This window comes from Pogonomyrmex barbatus, unplaced genomic scaffold (genome assembly GCF_055798465.1).
Source record: "Pogonomyrmex barbatus isolate J1 unplaced genomic scaffold, ASM5579846v1 scaffold23, whole genome shotgun sequence".
Classification (NCBI taxonomy): Eukaryota; Metazoa; Arthropoda; class Insecta; order Hymenoptera; family Formicidae; genus Pogonomyrmex; species Pogonomyrmex barbatus.
In genome coordinates, this window is record NW_028297120.1 from 83,365 (window position 1) to 106,142 (window position 22,778).

The 22,778-nt window shown below is 29.0% G+C and overlaps 3 protein-coding genes across 5 annotated transcripts; 2 read left to right on the forward strand and 1 right to left on the reverse strand.

Annotated features, from left to right (window-relative positions):
• Positions 1 to 675: 675 nt before the first annotated feature.
• LOC105422993 (uncharacterized) lies at positions 676 to 9,568 on the reverse strand. Of its 2 annotated transcripts, none has more exons than XM_011632613.3 (4): positions 9,325 to 9,568; positions 8,508 to 8,610; positions 8,212 to 8,406; positions 676 to 8,081 (listed from the first exon to the last, which is right to left on the reverse strand). In XM_011632613.3, exons 2-4 carry the CDS (start codon positions 8,601 to 8,603, stop codon positions 6,369 to 6,371), a joined length of 2,004 nt encoding a protein of 667 aa, XP_011630915.2. In that variant the 5' UTR covers positions 8,604 to 8,610; positions 9,325 to 9,568; the 3' UTR covers positions 676 to 6,368. The 2 variants fall into 2 exon arrangements, with proteins under 2 accessions (XP_011630915.2, XP_011630923.2); XM_011632621.3 differs by lacking the exon at positions 9,325 to 9,568 and adding an exon at positions 8,973 to 9,222.
• Positions 9,569 to 10,967: 1,399 nt separating this feature from the next.
• On the forward strand, positions 10,968 to 18,908 carry LOC105430715 (aminopeptidase N-like). 2 transcript variants are annotated; one of them, XM_089078455.1, is made up of 12 exons: positions 10,968 to 11,046; positions 11,766 to 12,379; positions 13,098 to 13,545; positions 13,717 to 13,900; positions 14,162 to 14,318; positions 14,601 to 14,682; positions 15,313 to 15,653; positions 16,236 to 16,516; positions 16,720 to 16,901; positions 17,017 to 17,355; positions 17,485 to 17,554; positions 18,466 to 18,908. In XM_089078455.1, the coding sequence occupies exons 3-12, from the start codon at positions 13,475 to 13,477 to the stop codon at positions 18,574 to 18,576; spliced, it is 1,818 nt and encodes a 605-aa protein (XP_088934581.1). In that variant the 5' UTR covers positions 10,968 to 11,046; positions 11,766 to 12,379; positions 13,098 to 13,474; the 3' UTR covers positions 18,577 to 18,908. The 2 variants fall into 2 exon arrangements, with proteins under 2 accessions (XP_088934581.1, XP_088934582.1); XM_089078456.1 differs by having other exon boundaries at positions 10,970 to 11,046; positions 17,017 to 17,078.
• A 1,601-nt stretch (positions 18,909 to 20,509) lies between these two features.
• Positions 20,510 to 22,482, forward strand: LOC148936322 (glutamyl aminopeptidase-like). Its single transcript, XM_089078458.1, has 2 exons — positions 20,510 to 21,490; positions 22,203 to 22,482. Exons 1-2 carry the CDS (start codon positions 20,871 to 20,873, stop codon positions 22,417 to 22,419), a joined length of 837 nt encoding a protein of 278 aa, XP_088934584.1. The 5' UTR covers positions 20,510 to 20,870; the 3' UTR covers positions 22,420 to 22,482.
• The last annotated feature ends 296 nt before the right edge of the window (positions 22,483 to 22,778 follow it).

Below are 22,778 nucleotides of genomic sequence, written 5' to 3' on the forward strand. Positions count from 1 at the left end.
TCATAAATACCAAATCCAGTAAAAATCTAATGGAACGATGTACAGCAAGAAAATACAGCGGATGTAATAGATCTCAATTTAATTTCCTGAGCTTGCATTGCATTTGAATTAAAATATGGAGTCTAATGTGTGATGGAAGATAATGCCTTTTGTGTTGATCAAAATGATCGGATATTTGTGATTGTGGGCAGAAGTGATTGATCGAATATTTTTCTTTAATTTCTGTCTTCAAATTGTCCATATTATTCGTTCATTTTTCTATTATTCTAATCGACCTAAAAAAATTGGATTGGTTTTTAATTAGCTAAGCAAAGAATTGACTATAAACATGAGTTATTCTTTTCGATAAGATTATGCGACATTCAACATGAAGTTTTAAATTGTACCTAAATATCTTTAAATACCAAAGTACGGTTAATGTTTAAGGCTCTCAGGTCTTATGTTGAAATTCATGGATTAGTATTAAATCTACTAAATTACATTAATCATCAATACAATTAGTCATCGATACAAGGACGTAGATCGGAGTACGGCTGATTTTTAGGTCAAAATTACTTTATTTGAATTTTGCAAATCATCCTTCACAGATCGCAAATAATTATAACAATAATTAATATTAATTGTTAAATTAATATTATCTTATTTATGGCTTTTTAAGGATAAATAAACAAACGATTTTTCTCGATATCTTTATTAAGGAAAGAAAATCACTTATGATTATTTTAAAAAAACCTGAAAGTAAAAAACAATACAATTTGCGAAATTAACTAGTAAGGTTTAAGCACTATGATCCGATGGATAATAAAGCAAGATATAAGTAACAACGACACTAGACAAATTTTGAAAAAACTATGTATTATAATAGATTACAATGTTCGTGATAATAATGATTTAATAAACTGTAATATACCTGGACAATAATAATAAGAATCTAAAATAACACAAATACTGAATACATATTTTTAACAATAATGAGAGGAGGAGCGGCGTCGAGGAAACGGTTTTGGCGTTTGACAGAAACGGGCCAAGCCGCTATCAAATTATAATTAAAAAAAGAATCGCCGTACAGGTCAAAATTGAGAAAACATTTGTCGATGTTCGAATACGCTGTTCTCCGAAGACTTAAAAATAGAAGCATTTAGAATCACGGTGTAGTTTCGGTAAAGTTATTAAAGGTCTGCATTGTGCAAGACACATAAATTTAATTCATCTTAAATAAACTTATAAATAAACGTTCGCCAAACGCGCACTAAGCGCCACTCGCCATGTCTCATCATCCGAATGAAAATAAAAAGAAAAAAAATGTAAAAAAAAAAAAAAGGAAAAAACGACTGTATATTTTAATGGTAGATAAATATGTATATTAACAGGATCAAAATTGTAATTCGAAATTATTATCGTAATTATTATATCGTAATCATCATTATCGTAATAATTTTCATTTCGCGAGGCTAAATCATCTTCATTTGTTTAAAACGTCCTTCTCATTAACGAAGCTCCGCGTTTCGCGTGGAAAGTCAAGTTGCCATCTCATAGCAAACTATAATTTGCATTTGGATTTTAGTGAAGTCCATTACATTTGCTGATCCTGAATAAAGAGTTCATCTTATAAATTATTCATGAGGCTATATTCATCCTTGGAATCCGTGGTCTCCCTCCTACCCCCCCCCCCCTCTCTCCCGAGAATCCGTGTCATTCGCAATCTCATTTTCGTAAAAATTGCGCGAGTAACAACACATCGATTTGCATTTGTCGCAACGCAGTTTAACCGAGTCGTAGCTTTCATGGCGCTTAGTGTATTAAATATAACAACGGTCTAGACGGATCGTAGAAGGGACTCAGGTCGCAAAATAATGTCGCTAATAGTGATTATTACACAGCCTTATTCCTACATTGTCATCTCTAGGAGAATTCAGCCGATACAATTGTAAAGTCGCGATTTTCAAAAATAACAGAGGTATTTTCACATCATCACACTTACGGCGCACACATCTATTTTCATCCTTTTTTTCTTCTTTCCGCGCTTATTATAATTGCACTGTCTTTCTCTCTTCTGCGGATTGGTCCTTTCCATGCAATTGTACATAAACAAGTAACTACTCGCGAGCTGAGATCTCTTAACGTTAACTAACGAAGCGCTTCGAATACAAATGAACAAACATGACTAAATGTCCGGAAATAAAATTCGAGAGCCGATCCCCTTCGGTTCAAACAGCTTACAAGTACATTCTAAAATATCGAGGCATGCGACACAGGGAACATGATAAAAATGCGGTTCGCAAATTTAAATAGTTGCAAAGAGTCTTCCTGTAGTCGTTCGAATCGAAGTCTCTTAAAATTATTAATCTGTATATATATCATTCAAAGAACGCTGAAATGGCTGAAAATGTTCTCTCTTATAAAAATGTCGCTTCCGAACATTTACACACATTTTTATATTAATTTTCGTAGCTAACACTCAAAGCTCTCTTATAGTTACTTTTACATTTAAATCACAAGAGATAATTTTTATAATGTAGATTTTATATTTTTATAAAAACACAATAAAAAAAAAATTGTTCATCTAATATTCAAATATTATAATTACAATTTATCAGCTTTTTATCGAAAACAATAAAAAAAAAAGTAAATTCCCAGTCTGATATATCTACAATCAACAAAAGATGAAAATAATCTACGGAATTTAATTCTACATATCATAACAATTTCGCAATTATTCAACACCCCTTTTTGTTCGTAAAAAAATAATACTTAGTTTCGGGGGATAATTTCACAGTTTCTAAACTGCTTTGTTTTCAGCCAAGAAGCTGCGCATCACCGAGTACAAAAATATATTTTTAATAAAGCCGATTTCGTTAAGATCGATCTAAAAGACAGCCAATTATTGAATATACGCACGCAGGCATACAACATATACATCAAAACACACACACACACACACACACACACACACACACACACACCACGTTACAATCTGCACGATTAAAATCGACTCTTTCCAACTATTTCAATTTAAAAATGGCAGTTTTATCCGCCGCTTTTACGTGGCAGCGACTGTTGAACTGTTAGAATACAATAACGAATATCATCTATGTCCGAGGCCAAACACTATTTTTCACGCTTAAAAGACCGTTTGTTAGCATTAGGAGTATCGGTGACTACATAACGCGTTGAACATTACATTTCGCTAAAACTGTTTGGTTTTTCTTCAGCTCTTAGGAACAAGATCGCTGATGTCCGGTGTGCGTTTAGACGCCTTATTGCGCATTAAATAAGAAAATAATGCGCGTGATCAAGTCATGTCTAATCGAGAAATAATTGGGCGATCATGTGCGCGATAATGTGACCGATTAGTCTCGATTAAATTGTACGTGATGCGCGACATTCCTTCCTCTTAGGCTGATAAAACTGGCAGAGTACATCCAACCGAGAAGCACATTTCCTCGGTATTTCTATATAGTAATTCCTATTATATTTTTCCGACTGTTTATTGAGATTACAACGATTTTGTGATGGCAGATTTATCCCCTGTAAATCGCGTAATTGACTCTGAGTATTTGACGCGTCGAGGACAATCGCTCGATAGGAAATTCGAGAGACGAATGATGTAGAAAGAATTAAAATATAATCGACTTGCTATCGAGAGATTAAAATCAAACGGTTTTTATATAAATGCAGCTAGTGAGTCATCGTTTAATTCTCTCCATTTGCTAATTGTTAATTCATCGAGTTAAAAATATCAAGATTTAAAAAAAAAAGTATAATTTTCTTTATATGATAATATAATCATAATATAAATCTATAGTACTGTGTATACATACATACACACACACGCACGCACGCACACACAATGTGTGTGTGTGTGTGTATATAAATATATATATATATAAATATAAATACATATATATATATATATATATATATATATATATACAAATTTTTTAAAATTATAAAATTTAATATTCGGAGATCAGAGATTAAAAAACGACTCACTGACAGTACACTTCGAAAACAAATTTTAGGCTTTGTTCACATTATAAGTACAGTAATAATTCAGTAATAACATTTGTTTCAATTTTCTTAAAATGGCATGATTTGTATAAATATTGTCTCTTGTCTTTTCATCTTCGCACAAGAATTCACACAAGATTTCGCATAAAAAATATGTATTTGTTAACACTGTATCTTAATATATCTATAAACAATTGCTATTTCTTAAAATCATTAGTTGCTATATAAACTTCTAATTTTTTTTTAAAGTTTATATATTTCAAAATTAGGAAATGCAATTTTTATAATAAAATTACGTAATTGCAATTACATAATTTTTAAAAATATAAATAACGAGCATATTATGCATATTAATAGATTACATTTATAAATGATGTTACAAAAGAATTACTTCAATACAATATCACTTTCAATACAATATTTTTTTTTTTCGACAATCATTGCTAAAACGGAATTATAAACTGTTTTAACAAACAATGTATAAACAAAATTTAAACTGTTAATTTAACTATTCTTATTGAAATTTCGTTAAAAAGAAAAGGCAACCAGAATGCGATTGGATTGTTACCGTATTTATAATGTGTAAAGTTTTGTCGCGACAAATTTTTCCAATTGCTTTGTAGAAGGATAAGTACGAGATGATTAGCTGTTTTACGTTCTATAATGAAATGCTTCGTTCCACGTAAATATACGAATATACGTTCGTCTTGCAATAATTACACGGTGTTTTTTTTTTATTCCAGTTATTCCAATTCAAATCTATCGATTCCTCTTAACTATACACTGTCAATATCACTGTATATTTAATGGAGCCGGGTAAAACACACGTTCACACATTTCAATTATGGAGTTGATCTCATAATTATTACTGATTCGCTGAACTACGAGATCCGTCCATTTAATAAAGATGCTGAATATCACTGAAGTAATCATGCATATATCTGTACCGGATAATACTTTAATAAATCTTAATTTAGCGATCACATAATATTCAATAACATTCGGCAATATGTTATCGTTTTTGTTCAGCTTTTGGTGCTTAGGCAGATTCAAAGTAAATTTCAATCAATTTTCATATATAAGGAAGTCCAGTATCCAGGAGAGAATCTCATATACTTAAAAATATTTTAATATCACCTTCTCTATTCATCTTATCTTATTTGCTGTGAGATATTGGAAGTAGATTAATTATTAAACAGATCTCGATCAACAAAGCGTGAATTTACATTCTCAAGTAATCACACTCGTCGCCGTAGTGGGTACAGTAGAAATAGCGAAAAAATTATATTTATACTTATTTTCTCAAAGTAGATATTTTTAAAATAAATATATACCTAGATCAAATTTTAAACATTTAACAAATTATCATAATATTTCATTTAAAAAACACTTATTTTTCTATAAAATATAAAAAATATAGAGAAAATTAAATTTATCATACTTTTCATCAGCTAATATATAGAAAAATCTAATAAATCATAACGCAACAAAACTCCGATATTTCAGAACTCTGCAACTTTGCTCTTAGTTACAGGTACGGACACATAAAAACTATAATAGATACCGAAGATGTTATTGAAAGCAACATTCAAGAAAATGATCTATCTTATATAAGTAAAGTCATTGCATGAAAACTAATTAATCAAGTGATACGTATGGATATGGATACATGAATTTTTTTGTTTTTAAATTGTACCCAGCTCCGATCGCGAATGTTTTGATATTTTGACGAAAACTGATAAATATTTCGTTGATCTTACATGTAGTACCGTTATTTCTGCTATGATCATATTCAAGATGTTTACATCCACACAGTTTAGTAATTAATCCTTAATCCTTAATCCGATCCACAATGTCTCAATATTTTATTTATCTTAGGTTTGGAGTTTATCATAAATTTTTAAAAAGTATATAAACTCTTCAATAAAAAAAAATGTTTAAGTGCATTGAGCAATCATTAGTGTTGTGGATCACGAATTAAAACATAGACTATCGAAGAATCTTCAGTACATAACGATGCTTTTAAATATCAAATAATTCGATACCACTGTGAATCGTAAAATCACAAATAATGTCAGTGACGTCAAATATTTGCGCGATGATAATCAACCGTTGAAACTGCCCCCCCCCCCTCCTCTCAAAGAGATACATCAATTTAATCCGGAAAAAATCGAGATGTTTCATTAGGACATTATTTATAATCATCAAAGATGTATCTTGCCTCCTCTCCCTCTCATTTATATGCGGTGTCTTTTGTTTCCTCACTTCTTTTTTTTTTTTAATAAAATCCTACCTATTTACATCAAAGCTCTCGGTCGCGTGCCGACACAGCTGAGTAACAGCTGTAGGCCAGGCTATCACGAGAGCACGGGAGCGACTTCGGTCGCTTCCTTGCAGTCTTGAATGGATAATTGAGCGATCTCGCTCATCATCTCCTCCTGAGTCTCCTTTTTTAATATCGTATATCCCTGTTGTACGTGTTCCTCATTCTCGCACATAGCTTTGCCGTTAGTTGTTCTCGTTTGACCATTCATTTTTTTCTTACCGGACGACTCTTCACCAGATGCGCCTGGATTAATTTTGAATACACTCTTAATAATGCTATTCATAGTCGGCTGCGAGCGTTTTGGGCTCTCCGCAGCAGAAAAGTTATGCTTATCCCCTTTAGTCGCTGGCGTCCTTCGCGTTCGCGCATTGCCCCTAATGAATTTATGGTATTCTTTCTTTGAGATATTCTTTTGAACAGTCAATTGTTGTGACACTTCCGCTTCTTTTGTTTCCATTAAAGACATTTTACAAGATTCTAATTTTATAGAATGTTTTTCTTCGCATGATGGTGCTTCATCGACGGTATGCACGAGTTCCGAATTACAGATGTCTTCTTTTTCCGTGCATACATACTCAACCACGATGTCATCACCTTTTTTAAGATCTTCATCTAAATCTGTTACCGGAACAGTCTTTAATTCTTCTGTTTTTTCAACTGAAGTTTTATTATTCTCGACAAGATTAATTGTATTCTGCCGTTCTGTTAATGTTTCCCTTTGAAGAACTTTAACAGGACTTTTCGGCTTGCTAAAAGATTGATCTTCCTTAGTTTGACAATTTGTACAAGAAGTGTGCGTTGATGAATTTGTCTGCCTTTTAGTAGCATTATTCTTTTGAGCTACTCCCATATGTGGTCTACTTCCTCTATGTGCGTTATTTTGTACGTTGAATGACCCAGATTGCTCAGCATACTGTGACTGCACTTGACTCAGTTGTATTTGTGATTGCGTCTGTGACTGCTGTGGTTGCTGTTGCATCCTACGAATATCAATGTGCATCGCATTATCCATATGCAGCGGCGGTGGTAGCGATGGTAATGGCTGCTGTTGTTGTTGCTGTTGTTGTTGCTGATAAGCAGTATATGGTTGAAAAGACTTGATTGGATTCGAAGGATTAATTGTCGGAGTGGTATTTGTAGCCGGTCCATATGGCAAATTTGAATTTGGATGCATGTACTTCGTATTGGAGTTTGGATGCATATATTGCGGCCATGTTTGTCTTGGCTGAAATTGGTGCTGTGCCGCAATAATATTCTGCACAACTTGACCATCCCTACCACGTTCGCGATAGTTGTAGCGATCAAGCGCAATTCGAGGAACGTTGCCATGATACTGCTGGGGCACAATATGCCCAGATATGAAGATAGGCTCGTTTTTGGAAATTATAGGGTTCTGGTGCCCATAACTCTCATAGTGCATATTTTCATTGTTAACAGTCCTACCGTATGCAATATTCGAATGATACTGTGGCGGTTGTGGTATATATTCTTGTTGCTGCTGTTGCTGTTGTTGCTGTTCTGGATATTGAGGAAATTGTGATATAGATGGTTGAACATCGATCCAAGTTTCCTGCTGCGGTGGACGTTGTTCATTTTCACGTATAGCTAGTACCGTATTCCAGACTTCTTTCAATTCGCCCGTAATGTCTCGGTCTTTTAATATTGAATAATGACGAGTGAAAACTACGCCTGCGTTCATCGCTTCTATGAAGTCAAGCAGTAGTTCAATAAAGCTTGAACGCTTCTGTTAGAAAATAACAATATATGTGATAAAAATTCCAGATATATTACGTGTGCTTGTTTTATAAAAATTAACAACAAAAAAAAATGGTGATTACTCTGAAAACTCTGCAAATTAAAAATATTTTACTTACTTTTGCATCCGCATTCTTGCCGCTCATTCGTAGAACTTCTGGATTTACCATTACAGCAAACACTACGGCATCTGTCTTAGTGCGAGGTGGTGGCACTCTCATACCTCCGTAGAGTGGCACAGGCAGTGAAGGTTTTCGAGGCATTGCAATTTTGTCCCAAGACAGTACGTTTATATAACATGGAGCCATATTGCCCTATATCAAGAAGATTGACATTTATATATAATACTCACGCTATTGATTCCTGCAAGTTATATAATAAACAATTCTTGCAATAACTATCACAATGATAATACCTTTATAAAATCTTGTATACACATGTGCGGTTGTGGTGGATTCTTAAAAAGTCGCGCTCCATTCCGCTTCATTTTGGGTATGCTGCTTTCAGTCATTTTGCAGCTGAAAATTAATCGATTGTAAAAAAAACCATACATACAATTCAATTTACACGCTATCAAAACATGAAAAAATTTTTTCTTTACAGTGCCTCTAAAGCTTATCATTTTTTACAACCGGCAAGGAAGCAACAATCACAAGTTTGTTTTTCAAAGTCACGTAAATACGATCTGTGCAGATTGAAATTTAATTTTTCGAAGCAAGGGCCTACGAACGAACGAGTGACTTTTGAAATTACTTCTGAATTAGTACCGTTCATGGATTACTATGATCACATGTGTCGAAAATTTCTGTCTGGTGGCCCTTGTGAGAACGATAAAGGATGCTTCGCGCGAGATATATATCCCGGAAAAAACAGGAGTTACCAATTGAAAACACTTCGCTATCAATATGGCGTAGCGAGCGGTCGAAATCGCGCACGTTATGACGGATGAGACCGCGCGAAACTCCGATGGTGTTCGCGGACGCTGTGCTACACGATCCTCGAAGCGAATTACGTAATGTAACACGGGAAAGAAAGAGGATTTCGCGAGCCAGATTCCCAGCCACTCGAGGTCGCTCGAGACACGGCCAAGGTTACACACGCCTGTCAAACATAACCTGTCAAAATTGGGACGGGGCTCGGCTCACATCGACGAATCGAAGAGGGGAGAAGGGTACAAGCGGGTCGTATTCCCTCGGGAATCGATGTCGATAGGTTATTTCGTGAAAACTCACCCCGTAAAGCTGTCGCACTCGCGGGGAAAACAATTTTACACAACCTCGAAAACAACCATAGGATATCACCGGCGAGGGAAAACCAATTTAAGAGAGACGAGCCATCGTTCCCCTTGTTTATTGTCTTCCCGAGGGCTGCACCAAGCTGCACGGAGCTCGATGACACCTTACGCCCTCGTCACGGTCACCATATGAAACTTCGTCTCCCGTCGTTCATATGGTGCGAGCGCATGAAAATCATCAAAGGAAAATCTAACAGTGACGTTCAGTAGAATGTTTATTTTGCAATTTAGAATTTTTTGTTCTGAGATTGGATTATTCCTCTAGATCTAAAAATATAATCCAATCTAAGCATATAAAATTTCCAACAATTAGCAAAATAAAGATTCTACCTAGAATAAGTTTACTCTGAATGGCGCCCGATTGGTCAATTAAATATTAGATCTTTGATAGGTAGTCCACTAGAAAATTACTAAGCTCCTATTGACATGAGTGGATGTGTTCCATGTGATCTATTTACAATGTGATCAAAGGAAATGCTTCCATTCGCTTTTTATTGGCTAATGCCCGATTCTATTAACATAGATTTATTTTAAAGTCAGTAGCACGCTTTTTTCCTGTTGGGACCATATTCCGTACACGTTTACCAATAACTATCGGTATCATTAACTAATATTAGTTAAGAAAAATAATCTCATTTATGCTCTCCATTGTACACTTGTGGACAATAAGATTGCAACACTTTTTTTTTAATAAGTTTAGAAACGCAAGCTTAACTTTAAGGGGTCAAATCATGTAATTTCACGCGAAATTTTTCACTTTTTACTTTTTATTTTTCACGCATTAAAAATTTTGCGTAAAACTTTTCACATATAGCGAGTGTTCAGCGAATGTTTCTCAATTATTTCTTTCCAAATTTAATTTTGTAAATATATCACTAAGATAATTTGCCAATTTGTTAGTAGTATTTTGCCGCAATATTATTGCAAAATTAATTACGCAACAATTATCAACGTTTCTTTATTAATTTTGATAACAATTTATTTAAGTATTTCTTATGCATCAATAAATTTTGCATTCTTATTAATAAAGCATAGATTGTGAAAACTATAAATCCTGATAAAGAATCCTAATAATAAAATATATATATATATATATATTTTATTATTAGGATTCTTATATATATATATATATATATATATATATATATATATATATTTATATATAAAATATAATATAATGTTATATATTATGTTATTATGTTAGGCTATATTACGCTGAGCTAGCTACTTGCATTGAACAAAAATATTATTATGTTTTCGTCATTCATAGCAAATAAGCTAAGAAAGATGTTAACGGAAATATTATTATACAAATAAATTTTTATCTATATTTTCACTTCCTTAATAAATTCTAAACAATTATCCTAAATAATAAATTCTAATCTTGTTAGCTTAATTTGTATTAAAATCAATAATACAATATAATATATTATAATAATACATATTTAAGTACATAACAGCAAAAAAATAAATTTTAATTTGAATTTAGTTATAAATAATGATATTTATACCTCCCACTACTTACTATAATGCCAACAAAGATCGATACTTATGATATCTTTTATAAGATGTTTGTTGATACAGTCGTTACTTTGTAACAAGCTGTCGAAGCAGAGAAATCGTGATTCAGAGAATATACTATTTTCTATCACTTATAACGGTAAATACAATTTGAACAAATTATTATAGACTATTTTAAATATCTATTAGCCTACACAGTTTTAATACATAAATTGAATCAATAGAGCAATAACTATATATATTGTGTTATATAAATATAATTTTTCTAAAGAAGTAAACGTATTCCAAAACGCAAGTATAGCTTACATGTAATTTCTCTTTTAAAGTTATTATTAACATTAAAAGTCTTTCTTAAAAGAAAAAGCATCGTTTCACTTCGTTGTAGATGTGGCGATATAATGATTAATATAACAATGATATGTTCTTATAACACTAGTAAACGATTCTATTTCTTTCTCGATGTAGTAGATAATGAAAGAGACTTTTAATCGATATCAATAATTTGCGTACTGAATTTGCGTACTGAGTATTAATATGTTGCAATTCCGCTAAAAATAACGACACGTGGTTGATAATTTAATTACTTAAATTTAACTTATACAAATATATGATTTTTAGAACTTAAGAGCCTGCTTTCGAGGACAAGCTTTTTCAGTTATTTTTGTACTTTCGTGATGTTGTGATCATAAACTTATCAATAAGAAAGTCTATAACTACACTTTTATTGTTTTTGCAATAGTCAAATTTCGATATAATATAATATAATTTCAATATATTATATTTCAATAATTTTACGTCATATTTCTATTTTTTATAAAAAATACATTACTGCAAATGAAAAATTTGTTATTCATTTAGATGAATATTGTCGAATTAATAAAATTATTACTGTATGGAAGTTTAATATTAAATTACGTTACGGCTCTTTATCAACATAAAGAAAATGTGTTTGACAAACCCAAAATAAGTAACAAGCGAACAGATACATCAAAAACAACGAGAACTAGGAGATCAGAAATAACAGAAATCAATAAAAAAATCACATCCAACGATACACACGCTTACATAGTGTCTACAACAGTACATGCTACACCTGTCAACTTCCGTCTGTCTGATTTTCTAATACCAAAAGAATACAATATTACTTTAAGATTAAATACAGAAGAGAATATCTTCTTTGGAATAAGTAATATTACCATTATGATTTATAAATCTACACAATATATAAACTTGCATTCAGCAAATTTAGAAATAACTAGTTACATGTTAAGTGATATTTTTGATGAAGTAATAAATCTGTATGGAACACGTAATATTATGTATATACACAAACTGCAAATTGTCGTCTTGGATTTTCTTGTCGCCCTACATCCTGGTAAATATAATTTGATCATGACTTATAAGGGTGTCATTGATAATGATGTCGGAGGATTTATCAAGATGCCATATATAAATGCGACAGGACATAAAAAGTGAGTAAAAAAAATATACATATTATATTAAAAATATTATGTAATAATAAAAAAAATTTCTATTATTCTATTATTTATGTCCCTTAATTACTAAAAATTAATACTCACGCGTAATCTAAAGCAAATTTGTGCAAACATACTTATTACGTTACAATTGTTATATATCAAAAGTTAAAAAAAATTGATTGACTATTGGAAATTAATTTACGTTGTATAATGAAAGTTTCTTAAATAATGTAAATATAAAAATATAAATATAAAAATAATGTCATAATATTTATTATTTAAAGTTTTGGAAGAAACTTTGGTTTTGTTAAATATATAATTAGCGTATGTAAACATTCTGTGAAAAGTTATGAAAATAACAATGTATAAAATGATATAAAATGATATTTCCTGCCTTAAAGAAATGCTTTATTAAATAAATTCTTTATAAATATTGTCCGCGTATATAAAACAAAATTTTTAAAATTCGAATCTCTCAATATTTATTCATGATCTACAGATGTATCTGCATAATAAAATAAGTATATGAACTGTAAGAAAGTAATAGAGGGAAAGGGCTTGTCTTGTACTAATAAAATATAAAAAATGTTTTTATTAAAATAAAATAAAATTTGCTATCTCCTCAGTTTCTGCATTAATTTCCAATGCTATTGAAAAAATAAGAAATTGTCTCATTTCATAATACACTAATAAAATTAATTAAATATTTTAGATGGCTTATCGCAACAAGTAACTCAGCGACAGGAATGCGACGTCTGTTTCCATGTTGGGACGAACCGGGAATAAAAGCTAAATTTACCATTGCTATACAATATCCTGAACATTACAATGTTTTTTCAAATACACCTTCTCTTCGCTCATCGTTAACGGTGACAGAAATTTATTACAACTCCTGAAATTCCTACGTACCGTATAGCAATTTTGCTACTTGATAAAAATGATTATATTCATACTTCCCCTATACAAAATCTTGAATTATGGAGAAGGAAATCAGTCGAAGTGCAATGGAATCAAATTTTAATATTAATTAAAAATGTCACAGTCGCAGTTGAATATACATGGCGACAATATGTTTCAGAAGAATCCTTAATGAGAAATAAATATGCGATCGCAGGTTTGACAGATGATAGCGTAAATAAATTGCATTTCGAACTTTACAGGTAGTATGTGCATTTAAAAAAATTAATTTCTCTATTTCTACAGTAAAACAGTTACAGAAATGAAAAGCGTTGTAAATATTATATATAGTATAATGTTATTAGTAAAGAAAATGTTACATGATGAATATTTGTGACATGTATATAATAATATTGTTTTTACGTTGTTTACAGAGAAAAAGATATTATTTACAATGAAGAAATAGATCCTATCGCACGCAAAATTGAGTTATCACGTATAATAGAACGTAAAGTTGTAGGTCAAGTGTTTGGTACTGCGGTTAGTCCGTCATGGTGGTCTTACATGTGGCTGAACGAGGGTATTGCTACGTTGTTCGGCGTGTACATAATCAATCAGGTATTTCCTCATGTCTGTGATACTTTGAAAGAAAACTGAACATAAGTTCTATTTGAAATCATACGAAAAAAGAAAGCATATTTCGATCATTTTTAATGATATTTAAGTTAATCGTAATAAATTTTGTCGCATTCATGTGAAATCGTTTATAAAATTTTTTAATAATTTAATTTTATTGTTAATGGTTATTAGTTTAATAAAAATAAACTGATAATTAAATTATTGTTTATTGTATTTGTTGATTGTATTTGTAATATCTAGACTATGCCAGATATTCGGATGTTGGATTTGTTCGTAGTCCAAACTCAACAAGAGTCTCTCCGTCTAGATGATTCACAAATTATGAAACCTCTTGATTCAGAAGTTAACAGTATCTCTGAAATTAATTCTCTTTTCTCTTTCACCTATTACATAAAAGGTATACAGTACTGAATAAATAACGTTGAAACAATTAAAACATAAAAATTATTTAAGAACTATGCCAAAAAAAAGATTTTTTTTCAATTCTCATATTTTTTTTACTTACTGAAATAAGCAAAGACACATTCTAACAAATATATCAAACACAAATATATCCTAAAAACATCGAAATTTTTATTTAATTATAATCTTATCATATTTCTGAGAACTTCGATAAATTTAATGTATAATTTCTTGATATATATAAGATATTTAATCTTATAACGCTTATTTGTTGTAGCACCTTCTATATTGCGTATGCTACACCATACAGTGGGTGATGAAATTTTTCAAAACGGAATTAAAGCGTATATGAAAAGAAGGTAAGTATTTTCATGTCTTGTATCTTTCATCTCCTTTTTGTCAAATGAATAATTTTTTATTTTAATTTCTTCGACATATGATGTAAGGTTATGTGTAAAGAATTTACTATATTCTTTGTTATTTTTGCGATGTACAACAACTATGTTACTACATATAACATTTTTCTTGTCAAATACTTTCTTACTTCTCGAAATATGAAAAAATTTTAATGTATTAACATAAAAAGAAGATTTTGTATTAAAAAATTTGCTATTTAGAATTAAAAACTAATTAACAATAAAATTTAATGTAATTCTTTTTCGAATATATCATTACATGTTATTTTCGTTTGTAGATGATAGGGATAAAAATTGAAAACATTTTTATTATAAAATTTATCTATTCAATCCGTGCAATCGATGTTGAAACTTTACAACTTATATTGCAATTTTGCGCAAATAAAATCACGGGCATCTGCCCCGCGAGAACTAAACTGAGCGAACGATGCAAATTATGCGAGTTTTTCGATAATTATTAAATTGTTGTAAATTTGTGTTTATGCTATATATCGAGAAAATCATGTTTGTTTGCTGATATTGTCTTTATCATATACATCGTTAATAGAATTAATTTTTTTCCATTTTTGTAAGAACGGGAAGTCTGGATGATTTTTGGACTACAATGCAATCTATCTATGATTCACAAACTATGGATTTGGTGAAAATTAGCGTGAAAGACCTGATGAATCCTTGGATACAAGAAAAGCAATATCCCATTCTTAATGTAACGCAAACCTATGGTACCGAATGGACAAAAATTGTTCTAGAAACTGCCTCCAAAAATTGGACGGTGCCATTAACAAATCAAGTGTATATAAATTTAAAACGAATTTTACCCAAATTTTGTTTAGCCCGTGAACAAAAGCACTTTCTTGCAAAATGTTACAACTCTGAACACAGTCAGTTCATAATAATCAATCGGCAACAAACAGGTAAATCAAATCTTTATCGATCAAATAATTAAATGTGGAATATCATAAATTCATTCATCTTACATTATGAAGACTTGTTAATTATGGAAAAAAAGAAGATTTTGACTTATTTTTGTAACAGAGATCTTAGATAGGATATATATGACTTTAAAATTATATATCAAGGATCAAGGATAAGTTAGAATTGCCTGTATGCTCCTTTTAGTGATTTTAATCCATATATCTATAATTATTCTTTTCTTAAACGAATAACAGTTAACGTATTTAGTTTAACAATTATATTTATATGTATGATGAAATTCTTTGATATTATTCCTTTCTGACATGCAATATTTATAAACAAAGGTTAAATTTCATAAAAATTTATTATATCGTTGTAAAAAAGTTGTCAACCGAATGATCCGCAACATTTTCGACATAAAAATTCAAAATTATATTATATTATTTGTATTAAATTATATTATTTGTAAATACCAATTTTTTATTATTTATAATACAAGCAATTCTATCTCTAATTAATATCAATTACATTATAATTTAATACACTTTAATGGCAAATAATATTTATTTATCGCATGACAGGATACTACCGTGTATTTTATAATTTGGAAAGTTGGTTAAAAATCGTACGTTATCTAAATTCTGAGAATTATACAAATATTAATGTCTTAAATCGTGCTCAAATCATCGACGATACGTTCCATTTAACAATATCAGGCGAATTAGATTTTTCTGTATTTTGGGAAGTCGTAAGCTATCTAAAGTGGGAAACGGACTATATACCATGGTATTCTATGTTCAAAGCTGCTGAACACATGTCATACATTTTACCGTTTCATAGTACCGATAGTGCAATATTCAAGGTAAAAGCGATTTTAGTAAAGACAATTTTTACAACTTATGTTGTTATGTTCAAAATATTAATATTTTACTTTTAATAATTTTCTAAATCTTTCTCTAAAAGATATGATGTAATCAATTTGGAAAAATAAAATTTTTTTTATGAGTCTACAAGATTTAGACTTAAAATTTCTGAAATAATTAACGTTATCTTTACAATACTCAGAAGAAGCTACTAATGCAATTGGGTCCGCTTCTTCAAAAGATTGGGTATGAAGAAAAACCTAACGACGACAGTTTTATTAAATGTTTAAGACAAGAAGCTCTAAGATGGGCATGTGTTCTTGGTGATAACGAATGCAGAAAACATGCTGAATTTAAATTGCAATGGCATTTGTTAAATACGACGTAATTATTAATTCTTCTATTGTAATAGTTTTACTATATTTGCAATACACGTCATACTTTAAATAAAAATATGTAAAACTATAAATTATATTAATTTTATGATAAAATGTTTCAGAGAAAATAAACTATTACCATGGTGGAGGGAATGGACGTTCTGTAATGGTTTATCTGTATCTAGTATTTCTCTTGACCAACTATTTAAAGATTGGGATGAAATATTGAAAATTAAAAATCTAAATGTGTTTGAAGTTGTCGCTTGCTATCATGATATTTCTCGTCTCGTGTCTTTGCTAAAAACGTTCAAAAATGATCACATATCTACTTATACAGAAGATAATGCAACGGCAATCACTAAATACAATATTGATCTGTTTTATTATGTTATTCAGAGACATGCAAATGATGCTTTATTCAATCACATTTTATTAAATAATTTGAAAAAAATCAAGCCTAAGTAATAATACGTTTTCACAAATTTTAAATTTTAAATGCAAATTTTTTATTTGCATACAATCAAAATTTTATTACATTATTTTATTTTATTATATTATATTATTTATATTACATGCAATTTCTTTTCTAGAGAGATTAGTACAACCGCAGCATTAATTAGTATTATAAATTATACTTATTCTAGTAAATTACTCTGTGAGGTAAGTTTTATTAAGCACAATAACTCTTGTTCTTTTCATGTATTTTAATTAAATTATAACTTTTTATTATATTTTATATGTCATAATGTTACAAAAATTTTACTTTAATGTTGTTGAGTAAGAAGTTAGATGAATAACATATAAATGTAACATAAAAAGAAGTAATATTTTATTTCTATTTATTTCATGAAAGTCGGTAAAATTACTAATTTTTAATATGTATGTTTGTGTATTAATTTCATTACAATCAATATACAAATTTAAAAAATTATTTTATTTACAAAGAAACAATAATGTCAGTATTTCTTTAAACTTGACCTTCGTGTGTGATATAAAGAATTCTTTTTAAACTTCCTGACACAAATTTGTATGCCAGTAGCATTGTCAAAACAGAATAAAAGGTCCTGTATATTTCAATACAGGACTTACCAATTGCTAGTAAACCATTAATTAAAAATTCGTGAATAAACATATGCCTACGACATATAGCTTTCATTATTGTTAAAAACACTGCAAAATGTTTGGATGCGAATAAGCGAATAGTGCATTATTTGTAGATCATATTCCTAAACATCTCATCGCATACCTAACAATCATAAATGCGCGTAATATTGAACTACTTCTCCAAATTCGCTCCTTTTATCAATTAATCTTTTATTAATTGCAAAACTTGCAAGGCGGTAAAGATCTTTTTATTTCTTATCAGTAAAACCGGTTTTATCTACACATAAGCTCCCTGTCAATAATTATTAGATAGCCTGTAGAAAAGAATCTAAACGAATACATGTATAAAACACAAATAATGTTATAACATTATTATATAATGTTTCATATTATTACAATTTTTCTTTCTAAAATTAATGATTTTGCAGAATATATACATATTTAATATGACGATGTTAATTTTGCAGATACAGAAAGGGATACATCAGAATCTTACTAATTCATTACTTCAGAAAATTCAACACAAAATAAAAATGCGCTTCAAGAAACACTACATAGGTAGTATAGAATATTGTTAGAGAAAATCAGAATACAACCTAGGATTTGTCATTTTGTGATTAAAATAGATACACATTGATATTCATACCTTTCTTGCTTTCCATTTTGTAGATATCTCTTTGTAAAATTCGACAATCAATTTCAGAGAAAAAAGACATACTGATATCATTAGAAATTTTTGACATTTATGTTAGCATTACTTTAAAAATATATTATTAATATTATTATAAATTATTCTTACACGTAATTAATTTTATAATGATTGTTAAAAATATGTACTATGATGCGTAAACAACTTCTGCACATATATTAAATGTATGTATATAATAAACGTCAAATACTAATGATTTTACATTAGTCTTATATGTGACTATGTGACTACTTGATTAGTCTTATATATATTTCGAAATTGATTATACTTTACGAAAAGGACTTCAAAATAACTAATGAGGATAGGCATGAATATTGATAATTAGTTCAGAAGTTCAAATTATAAATGGTATTGTAATCCTCAATATTTGAAATTCTGTGAATACATTTAACAAAATGATTTAAACCTGTGCTTTCCTTAAATAATTTTTGTATATAATGTTAATTTAAATAATTATGTATTGTTTATCTATTGTAAAGATGATTTCCATTTTTAATAATTTTAAATAAATTTGACATAAGCATTTATCAATAGCATTTTATTATATATTTTAGAAACATTTCAGAATCTATTTGGACAAAATATTACAAATATGTTTTACATTAAACTTCTGCAAAAATAAACAGAAATATGTATCAACATTTATTTGCTTTAAATGACGTAAAATTTTAAGATTATACAAATAAATTTTGAATTATACAGTTATACAATATTCTTAACAACATTAAAGTTTTTGAATTGAAGAATATTTAGATATTGTCTATAAATTTAAAGTTTAATTTACATCTGATATATATATATATATATATATAAAATATATATATATACATAATATATATATATATATATATATATATACACATATATATATATACATAATATATATATAATATATGATATATATATATATATATATATATATATGTATATATATACATAGATATAGAAGCATTTTGTTACCAATAAACAATATTATAATTGACATGCAATTAAATATAAAACATATTGAACATCCATTACATTTTTAATAGGAAAATACATCTAATAAACGCAATGTTTACTTAATGCGTACTTTTAATCGATTCATAATAAACATTAATAGTTACAATAATTTATTCACAACATACTTGTGTAAGAAGACATTTCAAAAGTTTCTACATTTAATTGCATTTTTCTTTATTTTTATGTTAATAAATTTTAAGAGAAATACTTCAATACTCATTTTTTATTGTTTGCTTAATTTGTATTATTAAAATCAATTTTAATACATATTTAAATACATAACTGCAAAAAAATAATTATGATCTGAATTTAGTTTTAAATAATATGTTATATTTACACCTCCCACTACTTATTATGATATCCTTTATACGCATCGATGTTTGTTGGCACGGTCATTACTTTGTAACGAACTGTCGAAGCAGAAAGATCGTGATTTAGAGAATACATCATTTTCTATTACTTATAACGGTAAATATAATTTGAGCAAATTATTGTAGACTATTTTAAATATCTATTAGCCTACACAATTTCAATACATAAATTGAATCAATAGAACAATATCTATGTATGTTGTGTTATATAAATATAATTTTTTTAAATATGTAGAAATATTTCAAAACGCAATTTACATACAATTCTTTTTTTCAAATTATCATTAACGTTAAATGTCTTTCTTAAGGTAAGAAGTATCATTTCACTTCATTATAGATGTGGTGATGTAATATTTAATATACTAACGAAATTATATATTCTCATAACAAGTAAACGATTCTATTTCTTTCTCGATGTAGTAGATAATGAAAGGGACTTTTATTCGATAACAATAATTTGCATACTGAATTTGAGAATCAGTACGTTGCAATTCCGCTAAAAATAATGACACGTGATTGATAATTTAATTACTTGAATTTAACTTATACAAATATATAATTTTTGGAACTTAAGAGCCTGCTTTCGAGGACAGGCTTTTTCAATTATTTTTGTACTTTCGTGTTATGATCATAAACTTATCAATAAGAAAGTCTATAACTACACTTTTATAATTTTTGCAAAAGTCAAATTTCGATATAATTTAATATAATTTCAATATAATTTTACTTCATATTTCTATTTGTTATAAAACATACATTACTGCAAATGAAAAATTTGTTATTCGTTTAGATGAATATTGTCGAATTAATAAAATTATTACTGTATGGAAGTTTAATATTAAATTACGTTACGGCTCTTTATCAACATAAAGAAAATGTATTTGACAAACCCAGAATAAGTAACAAGCGAACAGACAGATCAAAAACAACGAGAACTAGGAGATCAGAAATAACAGAAATCAATAAAAAAGTCACATCCAACGATACACACGCTTACATAGTGTCTACAACATACAAAATACATGTTACACCTGTCAATTTTCGTTTGCCAGATTTTATAATACCAAAAGAATACAAAATTAATTTAAGATTAAATACAGAAGAGGATATCTTCTCTGGAATGAGTAATATTACCATTATGATTTATAAAACTACACAATATATAAATCTGCATTCAGCAAATTTAGAAATAACTAGTTGCAAGTTAACTAATATTATTGATGGAGAAATAAATGTGTATGGAACACGTAATATTACCTATATACACAAACTGCAAATTGTCGCCTTGGATTTTCTTGTTGTCCTACATCCTGATGAATATAATTTGATCATGACTTATAAAGGTGTCATTGATAATGATGTCGGAGGATTTATCAAGATGCCATATATAAATGCGACAGGACATAAAAAGTGAGTAAAAAAATATACATATTATATTAAAAATATTATGTAATAATAAAGAAAATTTTTATTATTCTATTATCTTATTTATGTCCCTTAATTACTAAAAATTAATACTCACGCGTAATATCTAAAGCAAATTTGTGCAAACATACTTATCACGTTACAATTGTTATATACCAAAAGTTAAAAAAAGTTGATTGACTATTGGAAATTAATGATTCACAATGACTTACGTTGTATGAAAGTTCGTTAAATATGTCTAAAAGTAATGTTATAATATTTATAGGGTTTTGGAAGAAACTTTGATACAAAATATGTAATTAGCGAATGTAAACATTCTGTGAAAAGTTATGAAAATAACAATGTATAAAATGATATTATTCTTCTCTTAAAGATGTTTTACTAAATAAGTTCTTTATAAATATTGTCCGCGTATACAACAAAATTTTTAATTCGAATCTCTAAATGTTTATTCGTGATCTACAGATATATGTGCATAATAAAATAAGTATATGAACTGTAAAAAAGCAATAGAAGAAAAGGGCTTGTTTTATATACCAATAAAATATAAAAAATGTTATTAAAATATATTTGCTCTTATCTCAGTTCTTATATTAATTTCCAATGCTATAAAAAAATAAGAAATTATCTCATTTTATAATACTATAATATTATAATCATTTTATAATACTATAATAAAATTAATTAAATGTGTTAGATGGCTTATCGCAACAAATAATTCAGTGACAGGAATGCGACGTCTCTTTCCATGTTGGGACGAACCGAGCCTAAAATCTAAATTTACCATTTCTATAAAATACCCTAAACATTTCGATGTTTTTCCAAATACACATTCTCCTCTTATACTTTATACATCAGAACAAACAACGACACGCTTTGCTACAACTCCTGAAATACCTACGCGTACCGTATAGCAATTTTGCTACTGGATAAGAATGATTATATTCATATTTCTCCCAAACAAGAAAAAAATAAAATTATTCTAAAATCATGGAAAAGAGAATGGATGAGCGTGCAGTGGGATGAAATTTTTGGATTAATGGAAAATGTCACAAGTACTGTTGAATTTATATGGGGACAACCAAAAAGCTCTTCATTAGAAAATCAATACGCGATCGCAGGTTTGAAAGATGGTAGCGTGGACAAATTGCAGTTCATACTTTACAGGTAGTATATGTATTTAAAGAAATTAATTTCTATCTTTTTATAATAAAACAATTGTAGAATAGAAACACTTTATAAATATTATTAGAATTTATAATAGACAGTGTTA